Source organism: Sesamum indicum, linkage group LG8 (genome assembly GCF_026168435.1).
Source record: "Sesamum indicum cultivar Baizhima isolate 11 linkage group LG8, ASM2616843v1, whole genome shotgun sequence".
Lineage (NCBI taxonomy): Eukaryota > Viridiplantae > Streptophyta > Magnoliopsida > Lamiales > Pedaliaceae > Sesamum > Sesamum indicum.
This window is the reverse complement of record NC_142664.1, coordinates 13617869-13644161: the sequence shown is the minus strand read 5'-3', so window position 1 is coordinate 13644161 and position 26293 is coordinate 13617869. Positions and strand designations below refer to the sequence as shown.

Genomic DNA, 26293 nt, shown 5'->3' with positions numbered 1-26293 from the left:
ACCTTCCCCCCATTATTTTCTATTTTCTCAAAAAAATCAACTTAAAGCCAATCTCTGTGGATCGACCCTACTCCCACTTTCACAAGTGTAGTAGGAATTATTTTTGGTGACTTCGACACTCATCAAATTTTGGCGCCGTTGCCGGGGATTGGCGTTTTTAAGTATATTTCTTTATTTTTAGTTACTTGATTTTTATCACCATTAATGCCAAGGTCTTCTCGTACAGGTGAATTGGTATACGACCCCGAAATCGAAAAGACCGCACGAAGGCTTCGTCAGGAGACTAAGCAACAACTGGAAGGAACATCCACTCCATACAAAGACAAAGAAGACCCAACTTTTGAGTTTGAAGAATCCGTAAGCGAATCCGAAGAATAGACAATGGCTTTGATCCCTGAAAGATCGATCAATGACATGACGTCACCCGATCTAAACCAGCAGCCACTGTGCATTGAATACCCCGACTTAGAGGTAGATTTTGAACTCAAATCTGGATTAATTCATTTACTTCCTACCTTCCGTGGTCTCGCAGGTGAAGATCCACATAAGCATCTGAAGGAATTCCATGTGGTGTGTTCCGGAATGCGACCACAAGGCATAAGCGAGGAACAAGTCAAATTGAGAGCATTCCCCTTCTCTCTCGCCGATCAAGCGAAAGATTGGTTGTATCTCCTACCTTCAGGATCCATTACAAGATGGAACGATCTCAAAAAACAGTTCCTTGAGAAATACTTCCCTGCCTCAAGTGCCACAACAATCCGGAAGGAGATCAGCGGAATTCGACAATTCGCGGGAGAAAGTCTTTTTGAATATTGGGAAAGATTCAATCGACTAGTGGAGAGTTTCCCCCACCATCAAATCCCGAACCACCTGTTGATCCAGTATTTCTATGAAGGTCTATCAAATATAGATAGAAAACTGATAGATGCGGCAAGTGGTGGAGCACTGTTCGACAAAACCCCCACCGAGGCGCGTAAACTAATCTCGACTATGGCGTCCAACACGCAACAATTTGGTGTTAGACATGATGATCCACCTAGGAAGAGCAACGAGGTAAGTAATCTTGAAGAACGTTTAAGTCAACTAACAACTGTTGTTGAAAAAGTTGTTGCAGATACTTACCAGCAAGTCAAAGCGTGTGGTATTTGCACCTTAACGGGGCACGCTACCGACATGTGCCCAACTCTTCAAGAATCAACTACCGAACATGCCGACGCCATAGGAGGATTCGCCGGACAACAACAGCGAAGATATGATCCTTTCTCCAAAACATACAACCCCGGATGGAGGGACCACCCGAATCTGAGTTACGGCAACCAACACTTTCAAAAACCTCAATACCGACCACCTCCACAACCTAACCCCACGCCCAACACATCCCTCGAAGACATGATGAAAGCGTTAGTGACCAACACACAACAATTTCAGCAACAGACCCAGGCGAACTTCCAACAATTCCAACAACAGACACAACAATTCCAACAACAGACTCAGACGAGCATTCAAAATCTAGAATCTCAAATCAGTCAATTGGCGTCGTCTGTTGGTAAGCTCGAGTCCCAAGGTAAGCTACCTTCTCAATCTGTTATTAACCCTAGACAAAATGCTAGTGCTATTACGCTTCGTAGTGGAAAAGAACTGCAGGAACATGTGAAGGAAGATAACACAAAACGTGGGCACGATGCGGAAAGAAAACCGGAAAAGGAAATTGAGGTCCAACAAGAACAAACCGAACACGAAGTGGATCATCCGAAGCCTTTGGTAACTAGACCACCCTTCCCAGAGAGATTCACCAAAGCGAAGAAGGAAGAGGAAGAAAAAGAGATTTTTGAGACATTCCGCAAAGTAGAGGTAAACATCCCTTTACTCGATGCCATCAAGCAAATACCCCGATACGCGAAATTTCTCAAAGAATTATGCACTAGCAAAGGAAAACTCAAGGGAAACGAACGGGTAAGTATGGGGGAGAACGTCTCTGCAATTCTCCAACGAAAACTACCCCCAAAATGTAAGGACCCAGGTACGTTCTCCATACCTTGTAAAATTGGCATGATTGGAATCAAGAAGGCTATGTGCGATCTTGGAGCATCTATAAATGTTATGCCACTAACCATTTTTGAGTCTTTGAAAGTTGGTCCTTTAAAGGAAACGGGGGTAGTCATCCAACTCGCAGACCGATCTGTAGTCTACCCGGAAGGAGTCTTGGAGGATGTTCTCGTACAGGTAAATGAATTAGTATTTCCTGCTGATTTCTACGTATTGGATATGAGGGAAGACAACTCCCCCAACTCCACATCAATCCTACTCGGAAGACCATTCCTCAAGACGGCTAGAACAAAAATCGATGTGCATAGTGGAAGTCTCACTATGGAATTCGATGGTGAAATCATAAGATTCAACATCTATGAATCCATGAGGTATCCAACTGACTTACCCACCGCTCTTCTTGTAGATATTTTTGACCCTTTTGTGCAGGATTCCATAGCAATAAGCAGCGAGGACCATGTGAAATATGCATTAGACGAAAGCCTCACGTTGGAGAAAGCAAAAATTTTGGAGGAAAAGATGATCATAGATCCAAACATCGGTGACACCGTTTTTGAGCTCGACTCCCTTCGAATTTTACCTACTAAAACTGCTTTCATCGAATTACCGCATTCTCACACTAAAATTGTTCCCTCTATATTACAGGCACCCGCATTGGAATTAAAGGAGTTACCAAAACACCTCAAGTACGCATTCTTGGGGGAGAACAAAACACTACCGGTGATCATCTCAAGCAAGCTCATCGATCTTGAGGAGGAAAAACTTATCCGGGTGCTTCGCGAATTTCGAGAAGCCATTGGATGGACCATTGCCGACATTAAAGGTTTAAGCCCTTCGACTTGCATGCATAGAATACTCCTAGAGGAAGGCACAAAACCTTCAAGGGAAGCACAACGCCGGTTGAACCCCTTGATGATGGAGGTAGTAAAGAAAGAAATTTTGAAACTTCTCGATGCAGGTATGATCTTTCCAATTTCTGACAGCGAATGGGTAAGTCCAATTCAAGTAGTACCTAAGAAAACATGTATTACCGTAATCGAAAATTCTGTTGGAAATTTAGTACCCACACGTGTTCAAAACGGGTGGCGAGTTTTGTATTGACTATAGAAAGCTTAATGCCGCCACGAGAAAAGACCATTTTCCACTTCCATTTATAGATCAAATGTTAGAAAGATTAGCCGGTCAATCTCACTATTGTTGTCTTGATGGATACTCAGGTTTCCATCAAATTCTAGTGGCACCGGAAGATCAAGAGAAAACAACATTCACATGCCCATTCGGAACCTTCGCCTATAGAAGAATGCCCTTTGGTCTTTGCAACGCACCCGCTACCTTCCAAAGATGTATGGTTAGTATTTTTTCCGACTTTGTTGAACACTTTATTGAAGTTTTTATGGACGATTTTACCGTCTACGGAAACTCATTTGAAGATTGTTTGGAAAAATTGACTAAAGTACTTGAAAGGTGCATAGAAAAAAACCTCGTTCTAAATTATGAAAAATGCCATTTCATGGTCGATCAAGGTTTAATTCTAGGACATATCGTGTCTTCTAAGGGGATAGAAGTAGATAAGTCTAAAATAGACGTCATAAAATCTTTACCTTACCCCGCTAGCGTGCGGGAGATTCGTTCTTTTCTTGGACATGCAGGATTCTATCGACGGTTTATAAAGGACTTTTCGAAAATCGCCCAACCACTGTGTGCGCGGCTGCAAAAAGACGTCACTTTCACATTTGATGAAGAGTGCGTGAAGGCCTTTGACAAGTTAAAGGATTCCCTAACGTCTGCACCGGTGATTCGTCCACCTGACTGGAATCATCCTTTTGAGATAATGTGTGACGCTAGTAATCACGCCATCGGGGTTGTCCTAGGCCAAAAGATTGGAAAAGATTCCCACGTGATATACTACGCATCACGGATGTTGGATAGCGCTCAAAGCAATTACACGACAACGGAAAAAGAACTTTTGGCTATTGTTTTTGCTTTAGAAAAATTTCGCCACTATTTACTTGGAACTAAAGTTGTTGTGTATTCTGACCATGCAGCGTTGAGATACCTGTTGTCAAAGAAAGAGGCAAAACCACGATTGATAAGATGGATACTGCTGCTGCAAGAATTCAATCTAACGATCAAAGACAAGAAAGGGGCGGAGAACCTCGTAGCCGACCATCTTAGCCGATTGGTCACCGACGAAAACCCACCACCTCTAAACGACGAATTCCCGGACGAACATCTCCACACCATTCAAGGAATCACCCCATGGTACGCTGATATTGTTAATTTCTTAGTCATTGGTGTCTTACCACGAGATTTAACTAGAGCACGAAAGGATAAAATCAAAAATGATGCCAAACATTATGTGTGGGATGAACCTTACTTATGGAAATTTTGCTCGGATCAAATCATTCGAAGGTGCGTTCCTGAAACTGAAATCCCCTCTATTCTTGAGTTTTGCCATTCATATGCATGTGGAGGCCATTTTGGACCAAAAAGAACAGCACGAAAGGTACTAGAATGCGGCTTGTTTTGGCCAAATATGTTTAAGGATGCATATCTATTTTGTAAATCTTGTGAAAATTGCCAAAAAGTAGGTAATCTTGGCCATCGTAATCAAATGCCCCTTTCCCCAATACTTGTGTGCGAAGTATTTGATGTGTGGGGGATCGACTATATGGGCCCCTTCCCATCTTCTTTTGGCAAGACTTACATCATTTTAGGAGTAGATTATGTGTCTAAATGGGTAGAGGCAAAGGCCACTCGTGTCGATGATGCTAAAACTGTTGTGGAATTTGTCAAGGCTAACATATTCTCTAGGTTTGGTATGCCACGAGCAATTATAAGCGACCGAGGGACACACTTCTGCAACAAGGTAGTCGGTGCATTGTTTAAGAAATACAACATCACGCATCGAATCTCGACCGCCTACCATCCCCAAACGAATGGTCAAGCGAAAGTCTCCAATCGAGAGATCAAGTCCATACTCGAGAAAACGGTGAATCCTAACCGAAAGGATTGGAGTACACGCTTGGATGATGCACTTTGGGCTTATCGTACGGCATACAAAACACCCATAGGTATGTCCCCTTATCGTTTGGTTTATGGTAAATCTTGTCACCTCCCTGTCGAACTTGAGCATAGGGCGTATTGGGCGATCAAGCAATTCAACTCGTCAATGGACGAAGCGGGAGAGCAAAGAAAGTTGCAAATACAAGAGCTCGAAGAATTACGGAATGATGCTTACGAAAATTCAAAAATCTACAAGGAAAGAGCAAAAGCATTCCATGATCGCACCATATCTCGAAAAGAGTTCGTTGTCGGACAAAAAGTTCTCCTTTTTCATTCTAAACTCAAGTTATTTCCTGGTAAGTTGCGTTCTCGTTGGATTGGACCTTTTATTGTTACTAATATTTTTCCTCATGGTGCAGTCGAAATCAAGAGCCCCACGACTCAAAAGGTATTCAAGGTGAATGGACATCGGCTCAAACCTTTCTACGAGGGATTTCAAACATCAACAGTCGAAAAAATTCAACTTGTGGATCCCGCAATCACCTAAACGAATTTCTCTTCGTCTAGCCAAAGACGTTAAAGAAAAGCGCTGCATGGGAGGCAACCCATGAAATCCCTATCCTCTCCTCTCCTCTTTCGTTTAATTTTAGTTTTTGCAAAATTTTATTCAATTCTATTTGGATGGATGAAAAACAGATTTTTTCTTCTTTCAGCAAAATCGCCGCTGCCGCTCAAGACACCCTTCGCCGCTATCGACCATCACCACCACCTCCGACGCCACAACAAACAACCTTGGACGACATAGCTCGCAAAATCGCTCGCATCGAAGCCAACTTGATGGGTTTATTTGAACACTTCGGGCTGACACCAAGGCAACCACCCACACCTTGACCTCTTCGTCACATGCACTCAGGGACGCTTCCTTAAACTCTCTCCTTTTAATTTTTCCTTGAGTTGCATGTCATAGTGCACATTGAGGGCAATGTGGACTTTAAGTGTGGGGGTATTATTGTTGAGCATGTTTATTGAAATAGGTGTTGTTGGTTGCATGATTGAAAATGGTTGTTGCCCTTGCTGATTGTTGAAATTGAGAAGATACTTTTGTGCTTGATTTTTTTTTTTTTTAACTCTTGAAAAAAAAGTCTTGTGGAAATTTCTTAGCCTTATGGGACATTTTTGCCTGATTTTGAAACATTTTGGCATGATAAAACCCCTTCAATTTTGGATTATTCTTGGTTTGATGATGTTATGTGTAAGAAAAATACATGTTTTATGCTTAAGAATAATTCACTAGTTGAAAGCTTGTCTTCACCAAAATGACTTGAGTTAAAACCTTCTGATGTAGGATTAGTGGACTAAAACATACCTCGTGAGATTTTGAGCTTGATATGTTCATAAAAATCTTCATTCTTTCTTGAGAGAGTAACACTTTTATGGCTTTGTCTTCCTAGAATTTGCCTTGAACCACATCGAGGCCACACAAATGTGCATTTATTTGGATATGATAAAGGCATTAGATACTACTTTCGGCCTTCTTTAACCACCTAACACATTTTTAACATTAGAGAACTCCTTTGAGCCTTTTGACCTATTTTGTTGAATAAACCGTCATATACAAACCTATCCCGTCGCTTGTTTAAAACCTTGATTTTGATCCCTCTAAGAACTACTAGAGCATCAAGGGAAATGGGTTTAGGTTCAAAAGAACAAGTTCTCAAAATAGGAGATCGTCAAAATCTTTGTGATTCACATGCTTAAAAGATGTACCTCAAAATGAGTGTGGGGGTTCCAAAATTATATTCTGCTTTACTTTGTGGGAACCGACATCAATTTCCTTGGTCTATGCCTATCACAAAAATTGGAGAGGAGAAAAAGAAAAAGAAAAAAAAACAACAAAAGAAAAGAAAGAAAAAAAAAGAAAAAAATATATATGAACTCTCCAAAAGAAATAAGAAAGGCATAGTTCAAGGAATTGTCAAAAGATCTTGAAGGGAGATGAGTAAACTTTGAGAGCTTCGAATTATTGTTCACTCAAATTGTTTTGGTGCTCTAATTGGTTTCTTGGAATTTAACCTCATTATCCTTTTATCCTACCCCAAACCAAAGCCCCATTACAACCAAAATAAAAGACCTTTTGACCCTTATATGTGCATATTTCAAAAGTGGTGGAGATGTGGTGTATAGGCAAGCCTATGGTGAAGCATTGTCGTAGTAAGTGTCGAGAGATACACTTGAGCCATATATACACTTGAGAGAATGGAAAGTGGAGAGAAAATAGTCCACTAGTTTTATGCGATTGATTTTGATAACGGTCATCACGTGAAAACTTGTTTGATACATGTTGAATTATCTCCTTCATAAAATATGTCATTTACTTTGCACATAATTACAAATTGCCTTGAGTAGTTTAAAATTTGGAGGGATTTTTGAATGCATCTTGAGTTTGCTTGAGGACAAGCAAATGGCTAAGTGTGGGGGTATTTGATAACTCTGCAATTATAATGATTTTATAGCAATTTAATCCTCCTTTTTTAAGCCAAAATATTCCTAATTATGTGATTTTATTGCATATTCAGCAAAAAGGAAGATTACAAGGACGTTTCTGCAGAATTGACAAAGCGTGCCCACGCTTAATGGAGTAGTCAACTCGGGATAAGGATAAGCACGAACGATTCTCCTAAGAGATAAAGGAATCAAGTGTTTAGATTTAGAAAGGATTCTTTTAAGCTTATCTTTTGTAATCTTTTTACCTTTTTAGAGTTTATCACATATCTATCCCCCCACTACGTCTAGATTCGTAGGGAACTTTTATTATAAATAGGGGGGATCTCTTCATTAGAAGACATTCAGTTTTTATCTTAGAACTCTATAGAATTCTCTGTTCATCTCTTCTCTTTTATTTTATTTTACTACCGGAATTAATGGAATTCCACTTTCTAGTGTGTTCTTCCATTAATATGTCCGGCTAAATTCCTTATTTCCTGGTTAAGGTATGGTGATTGCTTGATTCCCATTATGTTGTGAGATCTAATCTGCGTTCTACACTTGTCAAGCAAATATTCATGTTATTCTGTGTGCTTTAATTACAAGCATCTGATTTATGAATGATTCGGCCGGTTGTTCATTATCAAGAAGGTTTGCTTAGCTAATTGAACTTTATAAATCCGTGTAATTGTTTATTTAGTTCAATACTTAGTGGCAACGTAGCATGATTAGTTATGTCACAGTATTTAATTATGTTATGGGGAATGCATGATCTAGTTTAAACGAATTGTCCTCGTAGGAGTTTGTTGATTAGAATCAGGCCTTTCTAATTCTTAATGCTGTTAATAGATTAAATCTTGTGGACGTTCCCGAGGTTGTCTATTAATTAGAGATCTAGCCAACGGTCGTACCTTGGCTAACGAAAAGGTAAGGAAAGGTGAGGTTGTTAGGTCGTACCAACGACCATAACTGGTTTATTTGTCCACACATGTGTTATTCTTGCATCAATGATCAACTCACGAGAATCAAGCATAATCCTAGCCTTAACCGGGAAATCTCTCTCTCATATCTCTATCAGGTATTTTTAATTATTTAGTTTTTGATCACTTCTATTTATCACAACCTTCCCCCCATTATTTTCTATTTTCTCAAAGAAATCAACCTAAAGCCAATCTCTGTGGATCGACCCTACTCCCACTTTCACAAGTGTAGTAGGAATTATTTTTGGTGACTTCGCACTCATCAGGATGGCAAGCCATAGAATAAAGATGTGACGTGGAATTTTAAGTGATCCCGAAAGTAGTGAAGATCAGCCTACTTTCGGTCCTAGTGGGTCAAGTAACTCATAAATAGCCTGTGCTGTTGGTCGACCATTTTCAAATCTCCATATTATACGGTCTTCCCCTCCAAAAATAGTGGGTGATACATGTGTGATCTCCAAACACTCAAGATCCGTGATAAGGGGCCACTGCCAACTCGTTCATGAATCACCGTGCTAAGTCTGGATGACTCATCTAGTCCAAGTAGCCTCGGTCCTCGTGGGAAGGAGTCACAAAGAGGGCCAAGGTGATGCCACGGATCCTGCCACAAGAAGAAATTCCTCCCATCTCCAATCCGGTAGTCTACCAGGGTCCGGAGGAGCATCCGTAATCGAAGGATTTTTCTCCATCCCCATGAGCCGCCATGGTCCGTAATCGTCCATATAGAGGTGTGTTGTAGACGTCCCTGGTACAGCCATTCAACCCAAATCGATGTCCTGTCGCATCTAATGACATCATACAGTTTTTTTGTCATCAATGCATGGTTCATGGTACTGATATTCTTGAATCCAAGTCCTCCCTCCTCCTTTGGTCGGCATATATCTTTCCACGCAACCTTGGCATAGCCACTATTCGTCGCTCCCTTCCACAAGAAAGCTCGTAACCTTTTCTCAATTTCATTGATGATTTTCTTCGGTAATATAAATGTCGATGCCCAATAAAGACTCAGTGCTATAAATACAGATTTAATAATTTGTACTCTACCAGCATAAGATATAGTGGTACCTTCCCATCCAGCAATGCACGGTCTAGACCCATGTATTTGTGTGGTAAATTTGCTAAGCGTAGTAATAACTACAAGTTAGTGTAAAAATAGAAACAAACTTGCTTTAATATACCGTGTAAAACAGCTAAATATTGAAGGTTCATAGAATTCCACAAGCTTGACCGAAACGTTGGTCTAGACCCATGTATTTGTGTGGTAAATTTGCTAAGCGTAATAATAACTACAAGTTAGTGTAAACGGGAAACAAATTTGCTGTAATAAAGCCATGCAAAACATCCAATTCACTTATCATTGGAAATGTGAGAGTTCTAAGGTTTTTCAGATGGGATTTGCATATGACCTCCTTTTATTCTGCAGAGCTGACTTAGACTCCATCAGAGTCTTCAAGGAGGGATTGGACTGGTTTGCGGAGTTGTCGGGCCTTCGGCTGAATGTTCAAAAAGTCACTTAATCATTTCACGTTCGGCTCAAAATTTGAAAGACCAGATGTTGGAGATTTTGGACGTTCAGGAGGGCCACCATCCAATGAGGTATCTGGGTCTTCCCTTAATCTCGTCTAGAATGTCCATCTCTGATTTCCAATCGCTTATCTGAAAAATTGATGCACGTATTAATGGATAGGAAGGGATTTCATTATCATATGCTCGGCGGGTACAAATCATCAAATTTGTGCTTTTAGCATTGAGTTTATATTGGGCTTCTGCATTCATATTACTTAAGAAAGTCATCAATGAAATCGAGAAGAGGTTGAGGACTTTCCTATGGAAGGGTACGATGTCTAGTGGTTACGCCAAGGTAGCCTGGAAAGATGTGTGTCGACCGATGGATGAGGGAGACTTGGGTTCAAGGACATCTCCACCTTGAATCGCGCATTAATGAGCAAGAAATTATGTGATGTTATCCAGTGTGACAGGACATCCATATGGGTTCAGTGGCTCTACCAAGACCGATTACGTGAAAGATCGATTTGGACTATCAGTGAACATGGAGGTTCTTGGGGATGGCGGAAAATACTCAGGCTTCGTCCTTTCCTTCGCTCTATCGTGGATTACCAAATTGGAAATGGAGATAGATTCTTTGTTTGGCAGGAGCGGTTCCCTCAAGGTCCTCGCCATCTTAGACTTGAAGAATCAGCAAAACTCAGTTTGGTGATTTCAGCAGGAGAATGGCAATGCCCTACCATCACGGACTTTGAATGTTTGGAGATCACACATAACCAACCGCTTATATTTGGAGGTGAGGATCGGGTGGTGTGGAGATGTGATGAAGGGCAACCTACTACTCAAGCCCTCTACCGATTATTTGATCACTCTGAGCCGAAAGTAGGATGGTCTTCACTACTTTTGGGCTCCTTGAAGATTCCTCGTCATTCGTTCATCTTATGACTCGCAATCCTTGGCAAACTACCTACCACGGACAAATCATGGCTATCTCACCTGGGGGTGTGCATATTGAGCGATGAGGGAACTAAGGAATCTCATCCACATTTATTCTTCAGATGCAGATTTAGTCGTTAGTGCCTTTATGAGATTCACAGAAGGATTCACTTTCACTGGCCCAATAGAGACTGGGCAACAGATATTGAATGGGCGACACGGAAATGGAGAGGTAAGCACATTATTAATAGCGCTTACCGTACACTACTTGCATCGAGTGTCTACCACATATGAAGGGAGAGGAACTTGAGGAGATTTGAACATACTGAGCGGACACCGGCCACTTTGAGTATCCTAATCATCGATGACGTCAGGCAGAGGATTCTTAGTGTTGATTTAGCATCGTCAGTCAGTACAAGAGCATTGTATAGATTATGGCGTATCCCTTGGATAGATCGAGAAACCATTTGATGATCACATGTTGTACTGTACCATTACTTTTTATTAATGAGATTTACATTTACCCAAAAAAAAAAAAATTTAAACGTTCTCAGAATTCCACGAAACTTGACCCAAATGTAGGTCTAAACTCATGCATTTGTGTGGTAAATTTGCAAAGAGTAATAATAACTACAAGTTAGTGTAACAGGGAAACGAACTTGCTTTAATAAAACCGAGCAAAACAGCTAAATTTTGAATGTTCTCAGAATTCCACGAAACTTGACTCAAACGTAGGCCTAGACCCATGCATTTGTGTGGTAAATTTGTTAAGCGTAATAATAACAACAAGTTAGTGTAAAAGGAAAAAGAACTTGCTTTAATAAAACCGTGTAAAACAGCTAAATTTTGAACGTTTTTAGAATTCGACGAAACTTGACCCAAACATTGGTCTATACCCATGCATTTGTGTTGTAAATTTCCAAATCGTAATAATAAACACAAGTTAGTGTATAAGGGAAACGAACTTGTTTTAATAAAACCATGCAAAACAGCTAAATTTTGAATGTTCTAAGAATTCCACGAAACTGGAACCAAACGTAGGTCTAGTCCCATGCATTTGTGTGGTAATTTGCTAAGCGTAACAGTAACTACAAGTTAGTGTAAAAGGGAAACGAACTTGCTTTAATAAATTTGTGCAAAACTACACACACTAAAAATTCTCTTCCTACTACACACACTACTACACCACCAAAAACACACACTATTGTCTTTCCCATGAAAACTCCGACCGGCGATGGAGGAGAAGCGCCGGCCGGCGACGACTATGGTGGAGAGGACGCCGACAGCCGTCCGGTGGCCGGGGATGGAGGGGAGGAAGATGAACAGTTGCTGCACGAAGAAGAACCCCAACCCGCCATGGAAGAAGAAGAGTCGGCCTCCTCTAATCCGGCGACCGAAGGTGACTCCCATGGCAGCCCAACGTCTGTGGAGGTGGAAGGAACGTCGGTGATGAGAAATGGTGAAGAAATGGGTGGTGAACAGCCGGATCTGGAACTGAGGTCTCGCGCCGTCAACAATGGCGGAAATGGGTCTTCGTCTCCACGCGACTTCAACTTGGATGAGTTCCTCACTCTCGCACACAAAGTAATCGACCATGGCGACTCACAGGCAATGGATGCTCTTAACGAACTGAAACGACGATGGGAGGCTCGATTTGGGATTGAGAAGTCGCGGTTGCCGGCGAAAAGCTTGAATGTTGACGAACACCCGTTTGCTCGCGAGTTGAAACAGGTATGCCGGAGACGTACAACACAGGCGACGATGATACTAGGGACCAGAATGGCAGCGACACTTTAGCTTCGACCGGCTGTGCGTGGGAGAATAATCACACCTTCTCCGTCGGCGACTCTGCACAGCAACAACGCAAACCAAATCTCGGCGGCGGCTTTGAGAAACGCGAACCAGACCTCGCCGGCTGCTTTCCACAGCAGCATCGCGAACCAGACTTCGCCGGCGGCTTTGCACAGCAGCAACGAGAACCAGATCTTGCCGGCGACCATTGGAATTCCGACGAAGGATGTGCGCAATGTTGCTGACATGGACGCCTCGGTGGACAACGTTGGAGCTGATGTGGCGGGGAATGTGAGTGACATGGAGGCTTGCTTGGAACATACTGCTGACATCAGCCCTAGTAGGGCTGACATCATCACTGATGCTAGGGCTGACATCATCGCTGCTGCTAGGGCTGACATCATCGCTGCTGCTAGGGCTGACATCATTGCTGCTCCTAGGGCTGATGGCATAGGTGCATCTAGGGCTGATGTCAGCAATTACACTATCAAATCTGGGGCTGACATCATCGATGATACAAGGAAAGCTAGGGCTGACATCAGCGCGGACACATGCAAAAATAGGTCTGATGTCAGCAATTCTGTGGAAAGAAAACAAGCTATGCATGATGCTCCTGTTCCAACGGGATTGTACGTTGGAAATATCCCGTTGCACGCATACCCGGAAACAATCATTGACGACAAAATAGCACATGCATTTAATCATTCGACCCGGAAAACCTTATCATTCATTGCCCCAACAATGCAAAACGGAGAGGTTGTCGTTCGACCTTCTTTAGATGCGGTACGTAATGGGTCTAAACGTTGGAAATCTACTGCAGTTGGCTATTTCTTGGGCAAACGGCCATATTATCATCACCTTAAGGAGTTTGCACATTCGGTCTGGCCAGCACTAAGGGAAGTGACAGCGACCACAAACGGATTCTTCTTTTTTCAGTTTAAAACAGTTTTTGATATGGAGGAGATAATTGAGGGAGGCCCGTGGTTGTTCCAAGGGCAGCCGATAGTACTTCAAAAGTGGGAACCGGGGATGGCCATGAGAAAGTTGAAGCATACACAAGTGCCCGTCTGGATTAAATTACGACACCTTCCGATGGAATTTTGGACGACAGAAGGATTGAGCACTGTAGCGAGTGGTGTGGGGAAGCCCCTTTACCCCGACGCGATTACAAGAGCATGCACGAGACTGGACTTTGCTCGTGTATGTGTGATGATTGATGCCACACAAAAGTTGCATAAACATATTATTGTCATGGCACCTGATGCAGAAGGAGGGGAGACACCTTGCAAAGTTGACGTTGAGTACGAATGGCTCCCGCCAAAGTGCACAGCGTGCATGTCATTGGGACATTCGGATAAGGATTGTGCACTAAACAAAACCCGCAAACCGACGAAGCCAACAGTAAATGTGTATGTGCCGAAACTCAATGTATCACAGCCACAACTTCCGACTAAGGGACGTAAGACAATGAAACCAATGGTTGAAGATATACCCAAAGCAGATGCGGGAGATAGACATGTGGACCAGAACCACTCCAAGCAAGACGAGAGAGGTAAGGCAATTGTTATTTATAATGCTTTTGACGCTTTGCACTTAATTGATGATGCAGGTGAGCATTCAAGGGGTCCTGACACAAGCAGCCTCATGGACAATGATCCATGTTGAACATCGTTGTGTGGAATGTCCGTGGGCTGAACAAACGAGACCATCAGCTCGCTTTGAAGGACTTGGTCTCTGAATACAGGTTACACTTCCTAGGCATTCTTGAAACTCGAGTTCGTTTGAATAATGTTATGCATATTCAATCGTTTCTACTTCCACATTGGAAATGGTTTGTCGATTATTCTTCTGTTGGTAATCGCATCTAGCTAGTTTGGGATGAGAATGTTGTTGATGTCCATATCTTAGACTCGGTAGATCAATTTATTCACTGTCGGGTTACTAATATGGCTGACAATGAATCTGTTATTATCACTGTTGTTTATGAGGCATCTGAGGTGATTGATCGTCGGAATTTATGGACTGCACTGGAGACGCTAGCTCAGCAATGCTCTGACATCCCGTGGTTGGTGGGAGGGGATTTTAATGCAATACGTGACCTTAACGAAGTATGTGGCATCTCAGGAGATATAAGGATGGCCACCGAAGAATTTAATGCCGGTATTCTGGAGGCGGGGCTGATCCCACTTCCTATGCAAGGTGAATGGTTCACGTGGCATAATTGCAGTACGTCTATGAATGGTTCACGATGAATGTCCAACTAGCCAAAGGTTTTCTTGATGAGGCACAACAGTTGGTGAGCTCTGACAGACAAAATGAGCTATATTTACTTCTGGAGCATTGTTGTTGAGTCGTTTATGCTAAAGCGGCAAAACTTGAACAAATTATGCTGCAACAGAGAGCCAAGATGCAGTGGATGAAAGACGGAGACCAATGTTCCCGGGTTTTCTTTCGTAAAATTGCACAGAGACGAGTAATGAGAAGAATCTTACAGATCAATGATGAGAATGGTTTCACACACACGGATCTAGGGGAAGTCGCCCATGAGTTTGTCTCATACTATCAGAACCTCTTAGGAGGCACCAGAAGACGGCTGTCAGTGGATATTCGTTATCTTAGACCGTGGGCAAGGCACTATATCACTGATGAGGAAGCTAATCAATTACTCCTTCCACTCTCGGCGGATGATGTGAAGCAAGCAGTGTTCGATATTGCTGATGACAAGGCACCGGGACCTGATGGTTACTCGTCAAGGTTTTTCAAGGCGGCTTGGCCTGTGGTTGGGGAAGAAGTTACGAGGGCGGTACTAGATTTCTTTTCTACCGGAAAACTTCTGAAGCAGATCAACTCCACGATCTTGGCCCTGATCCCAAAGGTACATACTCCTATGTCGGTTAATGATTTTAGACCAATTTCATGCTGCAATGTTTTATACAAGATCATTGCGAAACTACTCGTCCAAAAAATTAGTGTGCTACTGGACAAGATAGTTAGCCCATGTCAGACAGCTTTTATTCCGGGAAGAAGCATTGGGGACAACATTATGTTAGCCCAGGAATTATTCTCGAGATATAACCAGATGCGCCTACTCCCGAGATGCGCACTTAAAGTGGATATCAGGAAGGCCTATGATATGGTGGAGTGGGACTTCCTGTTAGCAGTTTTGCAGTTGTTCGGGTTTCCACCTACGTTTACAAGGTGGATTGAGGAGTGTGTTTCCACGACATCATTCTCGATTGGGCTCAATGGAAAACCTCATGGGTTCTTTGCTGGAGCGAGAGGACTACGACAGGGAGACCCACTTTCTCCTTATCTGTTTGTTCTTGTTATGGAAGCTTTACATCTGGGATTCTTGCAACTAATTGAACAGGACATCCAATTCACTTATCATTGGAAGTGTGAGAGTTCTAAGGTTTTTCAGATGGGATTTGCAGACGACCTCCTCTTACTGTGCAGAGCTGACTTAGACTCCATCAGAGTCTTCAAAGAGGGATTGGACTGGTTTGCGGAGTTGTCGGGCCTTTGGTTGAATGTCCAAAAAAGTCACTTAATCATTTCACGTTCGGCTCAAAATTTGAAGGACCAGATGTTGGATATTTTGGGCTTTCAGGAGGGCCACCTTCCAATGAGATACCTGGGTCTTCCCTTAATCTCGTCTAGGTTGACCATCTCTGATTGCCAACCGCTTATCTCAAAAATTGATGCACGTATTAATGGATGGGAAGGGATTTCATTATCATATGCTGGGCGGGTACAAATCATCAAATCTGTGCTTTCAGCATTGAGCTTATATTGGGCTTCTGCATTCATATTACCTAAGAAAGTCATCAATGAAATTGAGAAGAGGTTGAGGACTTTCCTATGGAAGGGTACGACGTCTAGTGGGTACGCTAAGGTAGCCTGGAAAGATGTGTGTCGATCGATGGATGAGGGGGGACTTGGGTTCAAGGACATCTCCACCTTGAATCGCGCATTAATGAGCAAGAAATTATGTGATGTTATCCAGTGTGACAGGACATCCATATGGGTTCAGTGGCTCTACTAAGACCGATTACGTGAGAGATCGATTTGGACTATCCGTGAACATGGAGGTTCTTGGGGATGGCGAAAAATACTCAGGCTTCGTCCTTTCCTTCGCGCTATCGTGGATTACCAGATTGGAAATGGAGACAGATTCTTTGTTTGGCAGGACCCGTGGCATCACTTGGGTCCACTTATCGAGCGATTCCCTCAAGGTCCTCGCCATCTTAGACTTGAAGAATCAGCAAAACTCAGCTTGGTGATTTCAGCAGGAGAATGGCAATGGCCTACCATCACTGACTTTGAATGTTTGGAAATCACACATAACCTACCGCTTATTTTCGGAGGAGAGGATCGGGTGGTGTGGAGATGTGACGAAGGGCAACCTACTACTCAGGCCCTCTACCGATTATTCGCTCACCCTGAGCCGAAAGTAGGATGGTCTTCACTACTTTTGGGCTCCTTGAAGATTCCTCGTCATTCGTTCATCTTATGGCTAGCAATCCTTGGCAAACTACCTACCACAGACAAATCATGGCTATCTCACCTGGGGGTGTGCATATTGTGCGATGAGGGAGCTACGGAATCTCATCCACATTTATTCTTCCGATGCAGATTTAGTCGTTAGTGCCTTTATGAGATTCGCAGAAGGATTCGCTTTCACTGGCCCAATAGAGATTGGGCAACGATATTGAATGGGCGACACGGAAATGGAGAGGTAAGCACATTATTAATAGAGCTTACCGTACACTACTGGCAGCGTGTGTCTACCACATATGGAAGGAGAGGAACTTGAGGAGATTTGATCATACTGAGCGGACACCGGCCACACTGAGCATCCTAATCATCAATGACGTCAGACAGAGGATTCTTAGCGTTGATTTAGCATCGTCAGTCAGTACACGAGCATTGTATAGATTATGGCGTATCCCTTGGGTAGAGGGAGAAACCAGTTGATAATCCCATGTTGTACTGTACCATTACTCTTTATTAATGAAATTTACATTTACCCCAAAAAAATCGTGCAAAACAGCTAAATATTGAACGTTCATAGAATTCCACGAAACTTGACCCAAATGTTGGTGTAGACCCGTGTATTTATATGGTACATTTGCTAAGCATAATGATAATTACAAGTTAGTGTAAAAATGGAAACGAACTTGCTTTAATAAACCGTGCAAAACAGCTAAATATTGAACGTTCATAGAATTCCACGAAACTTGACACAAACGTTGGTCTAAACCCATATATTTGTGTGGTAAATTTGCTAAGCGTAATAATAACTACAAGATAGTGTAAACAGAAATTGTACAATGCGCCGAATAGTACTGGAATCGAGCTCTGGGTCAAGTCTGGAAGCTTCCCCACGTTTGGGTCAAGTTTCGTAGAGTTCTGAGAACATTCAAAATTTAGTTGTTTTGCTCGATTTTATTAAAGCAAGTTCGTTTCCCTTTTACATTAACTTGTAGTTATAATTACTCTTTGCAAATTTACCACACAAATGCATGAGTTCAGACCTACGTTTGGGTCAAGTTTTGTGGAATTCTGAGAACGTTCAAAATTAAGCTGTTTTGCACGGTTTTATTAAAGCAAGTTCGTTTCCATTTTTGTACTAACTTGTATTTATTATTATGCTTAGCAAATTTACCACACAAATACATGGGTCTAGATCAACGTTTGGGTCAAGTTTCGTGGAATTCTATGAACGTTCAGTATTTAGCTGTTTTGCACGGTTTATTAAAACAAGTTCGTTTCCATTTTTACACTAACTTGTAGTTATTATTATGCTTAGCAAATTTACTACACAAATGCATGGGTCTAGACCGTTTGGGTCAAGTTTCTTGGAATTCTGAGAACGTTCAAAATTTAGCTATTTTGCTCGGTTTTATTAAAGCAAGTTCGTTTTCCTTTTATAATAAGTTGTAGTTATTATTACTCTTTGCAAATTTACCACACAAATGCATGAGTTTAGACCTACATTTGGGTCAAGTTTCGTGAAATTCTGAGAACGTTCAAAATTTCATTTTTTTTGCACGGCTTTATTAAAGCAAATTCGTTTCCCGTTTACACTAACGCATGGGTGTAGACCAACGTTTTGGGTCATGTTTCGTCGAATTCTAAGAACGTTCAAAATTTAGTTGTTATGCACGGTTTTATTAAAGCAAGTTCTTTTTCCTGTTACACTAACTTGTTGTTATCATTATGCTTAGAAAATTTACCACACAAATGCATGGGTCTAGACCTACGTTTCGTGGAATTCTGAGAACGTTCAAAATTTAGCTATTTTGGTTGGTTTTATTAAAGCAAGTTCTTTTCCCTTTTACACTAACTTGTAGTTATAATTACTCTTTGCAAATTTACCACACAAATGCATGAGTTTAGACCTACGTTTGGATCAAGTTTCGTGGAATTCTGAGAACGTTCAAAATTAAGCTGCTTTGCACAGTTTTATTAAAGCAAGTTCATTTCCTGTTTACACTAACTTGTAGTTATTGTTATGCTTAGCAAATTTACCATACAAATACATGGGTCTAGACCAACTTTTGGGTCAAGTTTCATGGAATTCTAAGAACGTTCCAAATTTAGCTGTTTTCCTCGGTTTTATTAAAGCAAGTTCGTTTCCATTTTTGTACTAACTTGTATTTATTATTATGCTTAGCAAATTTACCACACAAATGCATGGGTCTAGACCTACGTTTGGGTCAAGTTTTGTGGAATTCTAAGAACGTTCAAAATTTAGCTGTTTTGCTCGGTTTTATTAAAGCAAGTTCGTTTCCCTTTTACACTAACTTGTAGTTATTCCCACCCCCTTTTAGGGAGGTAAATTGCTTCATTTTAAAAAACACAAGGATAAATTGCTTATTTTTAAAAACACAAGGAGGTACTAATTTTTTTTGTAGGGAGTAATTTGTTGTAGCACCCCTTACACTACATTTAATTATCACTGTTTCACTATTTTCTTAATTATAACTTATTCTATAACTAATTTATTTTCTACCCATAAAATAAATTTTATTTTCTCAATATAATATATAAATATCACAAGGGATAACAAATATCACCAAAAGTTAATATTTATCCTGACTAGATGTCCTCATATACATAACCTCAAAGGAAAATAGCGTAATAGCCAGCAATAAAAAATTTTAAACACAAACCCGACAAAAGACTAGAATATATAACAACCAAACAGCCAAAAATCTCGGCTTCAGATGCCATGACTGACCCACATAATAAGAACAACGGCATGACTCAAAGTCTAATATAGCTAGTTAGTGTGACCTATCTCCTGAAAAGTACATGGTAAGGAATAAGTTGTCTACTCAGTACGTATAGCTAACCAGTCTATATGTATACACACAGGCAGCAAGTCATGTACATGCAATCACATCAACTAACAAATATTTATCATATAACAACAACAAATGTAAGGAATAATACATACCCACAATTGTAAATCAATCCATGACATAATATTGACGTTATCGTCTATTTCTAAAGCCTTACTTACTCTAATTGGAGTACACCAGTCAATGGTTTTGCTGGCCATCATCATCTTATTCAATGCCACATCATATGCAGCACAAGATACCTGTTATATGTTATATCTCCACCCTCTCTATCTCAGTGTGTAGCAATATCAACATAGGATATCATAACAAACATGGCATCCTCACACCACCCCAACGTGTAGCTAATAGTACAGGATATTACCCACTATCCGAAATATTCCAATACCCTATGCGTCATGATACCTAGCTTAACTCATTTATTTTCATATCACATTATCGATCACATTACCATTGATCACATTATCGTAAATACATTGATAATGTTCCCAACTAGATAAGCACCATATTTTATTTCAACTCACAACATCAACATCATCAGTGCAAAAGGAGATGGAATCTCAAAATTCTCTCTTTTCTCTCTCACACACTAGCACACCAAACAATTCACACACTAGCACTTCACTTGCATTAACTACACTCCCGCCAGTCGGCGGCGATGGGGACGCCGGTGATGAGGAAACTAATTCCGGAGATGGGGCGGACGTTGACGGGCAGATCATGGAAGAAGCCATGGAGAATATTGAAGACAAATCGCCTATTTGCGCCGAGGAAGACGAAGTGATGGAAGGTAAGGGCGGTTTTTTGGTCAGAAAAAATGTGGATTTTCATGTTGGTTTGTCTTCCCCAAAATTAGGGTTTCGCGCCGCCACAGAAGACGAAAAGTCGCTTGAGGAAGATGAAACGGCGCCGGCAGTTTTGGCCATGGCTAACGATGGTGATCGGATTCTTGATGGTAAGGGAGACTACCCATTGACTAAAGATACGATCTTGGCCACTTCTGATGAGAATACGATGCGCCAACAAAAATTAGGGTTTTCCAATGAATCTTCGAGCTCCTTCAATGGCGGACGCGTAGAGAAACCATTCCCCATGGCAGAGTTTCTTCGCCTAGCTAATGTCGTGGTTGATGATGGAGATGAGGACTCCAAGAAAGCACTCATGGAACTGAAATGAAGGTGGGAGGAACGGACAGGAGTCGAAATGTCTCGCCGGCGAATCACGCTGCTGCGGCCTAAAGATGAACCTCCTCTCGTCAAAGGATTGCACAAGGCTGTCCGACTAGTTTTCCAGCCGGCAACATGGAGAATAATGCAAGATTTAGGCGGACAGATTATGGGGGCAAAATTTGTGTTTTTTCCAGCGGAAACTGCCGTGAACGGAGCGCTGCCGTCCGTCGATCGAAAAATTGAACTAGGGCTGGTACTTCGATGGCCGGCGACGGTTGCTGACGTGGAAGGAGTGGCTGTACATGATGCTGACGTGGAAAAATGTGTGGAGGTGGAAGATGAGATGTCCCATGACATCAGCCCTAAGCCTGGTGATGTCACTACTGCGCAACCTGCTGATGTCACTGCTGATATCACTGCTGACTCTACTGATATCAGCGGTGATGTCACACTGGATATTTGCAAGAATACTACAACTCATTCATTTGCAAATCGAACTTCTATAGGGTTGTTCATTGGCAACATTCCATTGCATGCATGTGGGAACTCGGAAGTTGTTGACAAAATTGCCCAAGTTTTTAATAACTCGTCCCGAAAAACGCTCTTATATTGCCCCAATAATGCAAAATGGGGAGGTTATGGTTCGCCCATCTTTGGATACTGTGTGTGATGGAGCTAAGCATTGGAAAACTACTGCAGTTGGATACTTTCTAGGAAAGCGGCCGTATTTCCATCATTTGAAGGAATACGCTCAGTCAGTATGGCCCGCTCTGCGTGAGGTAACAGCGACAACTAATGGCTTTTTCTTCTTTCAATTTAAAACTGTCATTGATATGGAGGAGGTGATAGAAGGGGGTCCATGGCTGTTCCAAGGGCAGCCAATAGTACTACAGAAGTGGGAACCGGGCATGGCTATAAGGAAATTGAAGCATACACAAATACCTATCTGGATTAAACTTCGACACCTTCCTATGGAATACTGGACAACGGAAGGGTTGAGTACTGTTACAAGTGGAGTGGGTAAACCTCTCTACCCAAATGCGAAAACGAGGGCATGCACGAGACTAGATTTTGCTCGTGTATGCGTGATGCTAGATGTTACACAGACGCTGAGAAAACATATTATAATCATTACACCGAATGAGGATGAAGGGGAAACACCGTGTAAAATTGATGTCGAATACGAATGGCTCCCCCTAAAATGTACGAGCTGCATGACGATCGGTCATATGACAAAAGATTGTGAACTGACAAACCCCTCAAACCCACTAAACCTCCGGTAGCTGTGTATATACCGAAAGTTAATGTTTCCCAACCACCACCAGCCACTGAAAAGAATAGGAAGGCTTCAAATATTGATAGTACAAGAGTTGGAGCTTCGAGAAAAGCCGAGGATGACAAGCATAAGGAACACAATGCCGACAAACACAACGATAGGGGTAAGGCAGTGGTTTTATATAACGCCTTTGATGCTTTACACTACCTTGATGACACAGATGAGCCACCTAGGGGTCCTAACACATGCAACCCCACTGGACGTGATCCATGTTGAATCTAGCCGTGTGGAATGTCCGTGGGCTGAACAAACGAGACCATCAACTCGCATTAAAGGACCTCGTCTCTGAGTACAGGTTACACTTCTTGGGCATTCTTGAAACTCGAGTTCGTATTACTAATGTCATGCATATTCAGTTATTTCTGTTACCTCAATGGAAATGGTTTGTAGACTATGCCTCTGTTGGAAATCGTATCTGGATTGCTTGGAATGATAATTTATTGGATGTTCATATTCTTGATCTGGGCGAACAATTTATTCACTGTCGTATTACTATTAAAGAACTCCATGAATCTTATATTATTACTATTGCCTATGGTGCCTCCAATGTGATTCGGACTCTATGGCATACATTGGAGACATTGGCACGGCAGTGCTCAAATGACCCATGGCTGGTGGGAGGGGACTTCAATGTTGTCCGTGATCTAAATGAGGTTTGCGGAATATCAGGAGATATAAGGATAGCATGAGGTGATCTAAATGTTATCCCTAGTATTCAGAATATTTGGCAGCATGAGGTGATTGGTGTGCCTATGTATGCGGTGACACGTAAACTCAAGGCCCTAAAACAGGTCTTCAGACAACAGAGGAGAAACAAGGGGGACTTGACTCGTAATGTCCAATTGGCAAAGGATTTTCTCGATGAGGCGCAAACATTGGTGAGCTCGGACAGACAGAATGAGCTCTTCCTTTACCTGGAACACTGTTGCCGGATGGTGTATGCAAAGGCGGCTAAGACTGAGCAAATTATGCTACAACAAAGAGCCAAGATGCAGTGGATGAAGGATGGTGATCAATGCTCTAGGATTTTCTTTCGCAAGATTGCTCATAGGAGGGCGACGAGAAGAATCTTGCAGATTAATGATGAGCATGGTACCACTCACATGGATTCGGGGGAAGTTGTGCATGAGTTTGTATCTTATTATCAGAACCTCCTTGGAGGTAACAAACGTCGAACATTAGTGGACATTAACTACCTCAGACCATGGGCGAGGCATATAATTTCAATTGAGGAGGCTAGCCACCTACTGTCACCATTCTCACTGGAGGAAGTGAAGTTAGCCGTGTTCGACATTGCAGAGGATAAGGCTCCAGGCCCTGATGGCTACTCATCAGGATTCTATAAGGCTGCTTGGCCAATAGTGGGAACAGAGGTGACAAGGGCGGTACTGGATTTCTTCTCTACAGGGAGATTACTTAAGCAAGTCAACTCTACACTTTTGGCTCTGATTCCAAAGGTTCATACTCCTATGTCTATAAGTGATTTTAGACCCATCTCGTATAAACTATGGCGTATCCTTTGGCCTGTCGAGGGAGAAACCACCTGATGATCACTTTGTTGTACTGTACCATTTTTTACTTAATGAAAATTACATTTACCCAAAAAAAGATTTTAGACCCATCCCATGCTGTAATGTTTTATATAAAATCATTGCTAAATTACTTGTCCAATGGTTGAGCGTAATTTTGGACAAGTTAACTAGCCTTTGTCAGGCAGCATTCATCCCGGGACGAAGCATTGGTGACAACATTATGCTAGCCCAAGAACTGTTTACGGGATATAATCAGGCACGACTCCCCCCAAGATGCGCATTAAAAGTGGATATTAGAAAGGCATATGACACAGTTGAGTGGGACTTCCTGGTAGCGACTTTGCACTTTTTTGGTTTTCCACCAACATTCACCAGATGGATTGAGGAGTGTGTTACGACGGCCTCATTTTCGATTGGTCTTAATGGAACATCCCATGGATTCTTTACTGGAGCGAGGGGACTTCGGCAGGGGGACCCTCTATCTCCTTACTTGTTTGTGCTTGTTATGGAAGTGTTGCATTTGGGACTTTCACAATTAGTTGAGCAGGATTTACGATTCACATTCCACTGGAAGTGTGAGCCAGCGAGGATATTCCAGTTGGGATTCGTAGATGATCTCATCCTCTTTTGTAAAGCTGACAAGGACTCGGTTAGAACCCTAAAGGTGGGACTGGACAGGTTTGCAGAATGGTCGGGCCTCCGGCTGAATATTCAAAAGAGTCACCTAATTATCTCCCGGTCTGCACAAGAAAGGAAAGAACAGCTACTATCGATATTGGGCTTCCAGGGTGGGCACCTCCCAATGAGGTACTTGGGCCTACCTCTAATATCATCTAGGCTTTCTATCTCTGATTGCCAGCCACTTTTATCTAAAATTTACACTCGTATTGCTGGATGGGAGGGAATGTCATTATCATATGCTGGTCGGGTACAAATCATAGAAACAGTTTTGTCAGCATTGAGCTTGTATTGGACTTCTGCATTCATATTACCGAAGGCAGTTATTAAGGAAGTGGAGAAACACCTATGACTGTTCCTCTGGAAAGACACTTCAGGCATAGGATATGCCAAAGTTGCGTGGAAAGATGTTTGCAAACCGAAGCCTAATGACAAAGAAATTGTGTGACGTCATTAGATATGACCGAACGTTTATCTGGGTTGAGTGGCTACAGCGTGGATGACTTCGAAATAATTCCATTTGGACAGTTGATGAGAAGGGAGGATTGTGGACTTGGAGAAAGATGCTTCGACTACGCAGCCTCATCCAACCAATGGTGGAGCTGCAAATTGGAGATGGGAGAAGCTTCTATCTTTGGAAGGATCCATGGCATCATCTTGGATCCCTGATTACTAGATTTCCACGTGGACCGAGATTACTTGGGCTTAATGAATCTACCAAGCTTCATATGGTTATAGTTGACGGCCAATGGCACTGGCCTCTCATCACGAATTTGAAATGCCTTCAGATTATCTACACATTACCCCTGATTCATGGTGGTGAGGATAGAATCATTTGGCGGTTTCCCGATGGGCGTCCCACCGCCCAAACTCTGTACCAGCTTCTTTGCCCACCTGGACCAAAAGTAGGATGGACTTCACTACTTTCGGGTTCGTTGAAGATTCTACGACATTCCTTATCTTATGGATGGCTATTCAGGAAAAATTACCGACGACGGATAAACCTTGGCTCGGACACCTTGGAGGGTGTATTCTTTGTGATGGGGACGCAGACGAGACACATTCCCACTTGTTCTTTCGATGTCGATTCAGTAGACGATGCCTTGCAGCACTACGGCAAATTATTCGATTCGCGTGGGCCAATAGAGAATGAGCAAGAGATGTGGAATGGGCAACTAGAAAATGGAGAGGAAAACTCAATATTGCATATAGAGCGCTACTTGGGTCATTCGTTTACCATATATGGCGGGAAAGAAACTCGAGACGGTTCCAACAGATTGAGCATTCTGAAAAGATATTGGCTTCTTTTATAGTTGACGATATTAAACAGAGGATTTTGAGTGTGAATCTACCTAGGTCCATTAGTACATGTGCTCTTTATAGACTATGGTGTATCCCCTGGTCTGTCGAGGGATAGCCAATTGACTGTTGTACTGTACTATTATTTACTTAATGAAAC

General features: G+C 42.1%; 1 protein-coding gene across 1 annotated transcript; it reads left to right on the top strand.

Annotated features, from left to right (window-relative positions):
- Positions 1 to 381: 381 nt before the first annotated feature.
- Positions 382 to 5599, top strand: LOC148787216 (uncharacterized). The gene is made up of 3 exons (XM_088883532.1): positions 382 to 1440; positions 1495 to 2766; positions 3800 to 5599. The coding sequence occupies exons 1-3, from the start codon at positions 382 to 384 to the stop codon at positions 5597 to 5599; spliced, it is 4131 nt and encodes a 1376-aa protein (XP_088739658.1).
- Positions 5600 to 26293: the final 20694 nt, after the last annotated feature.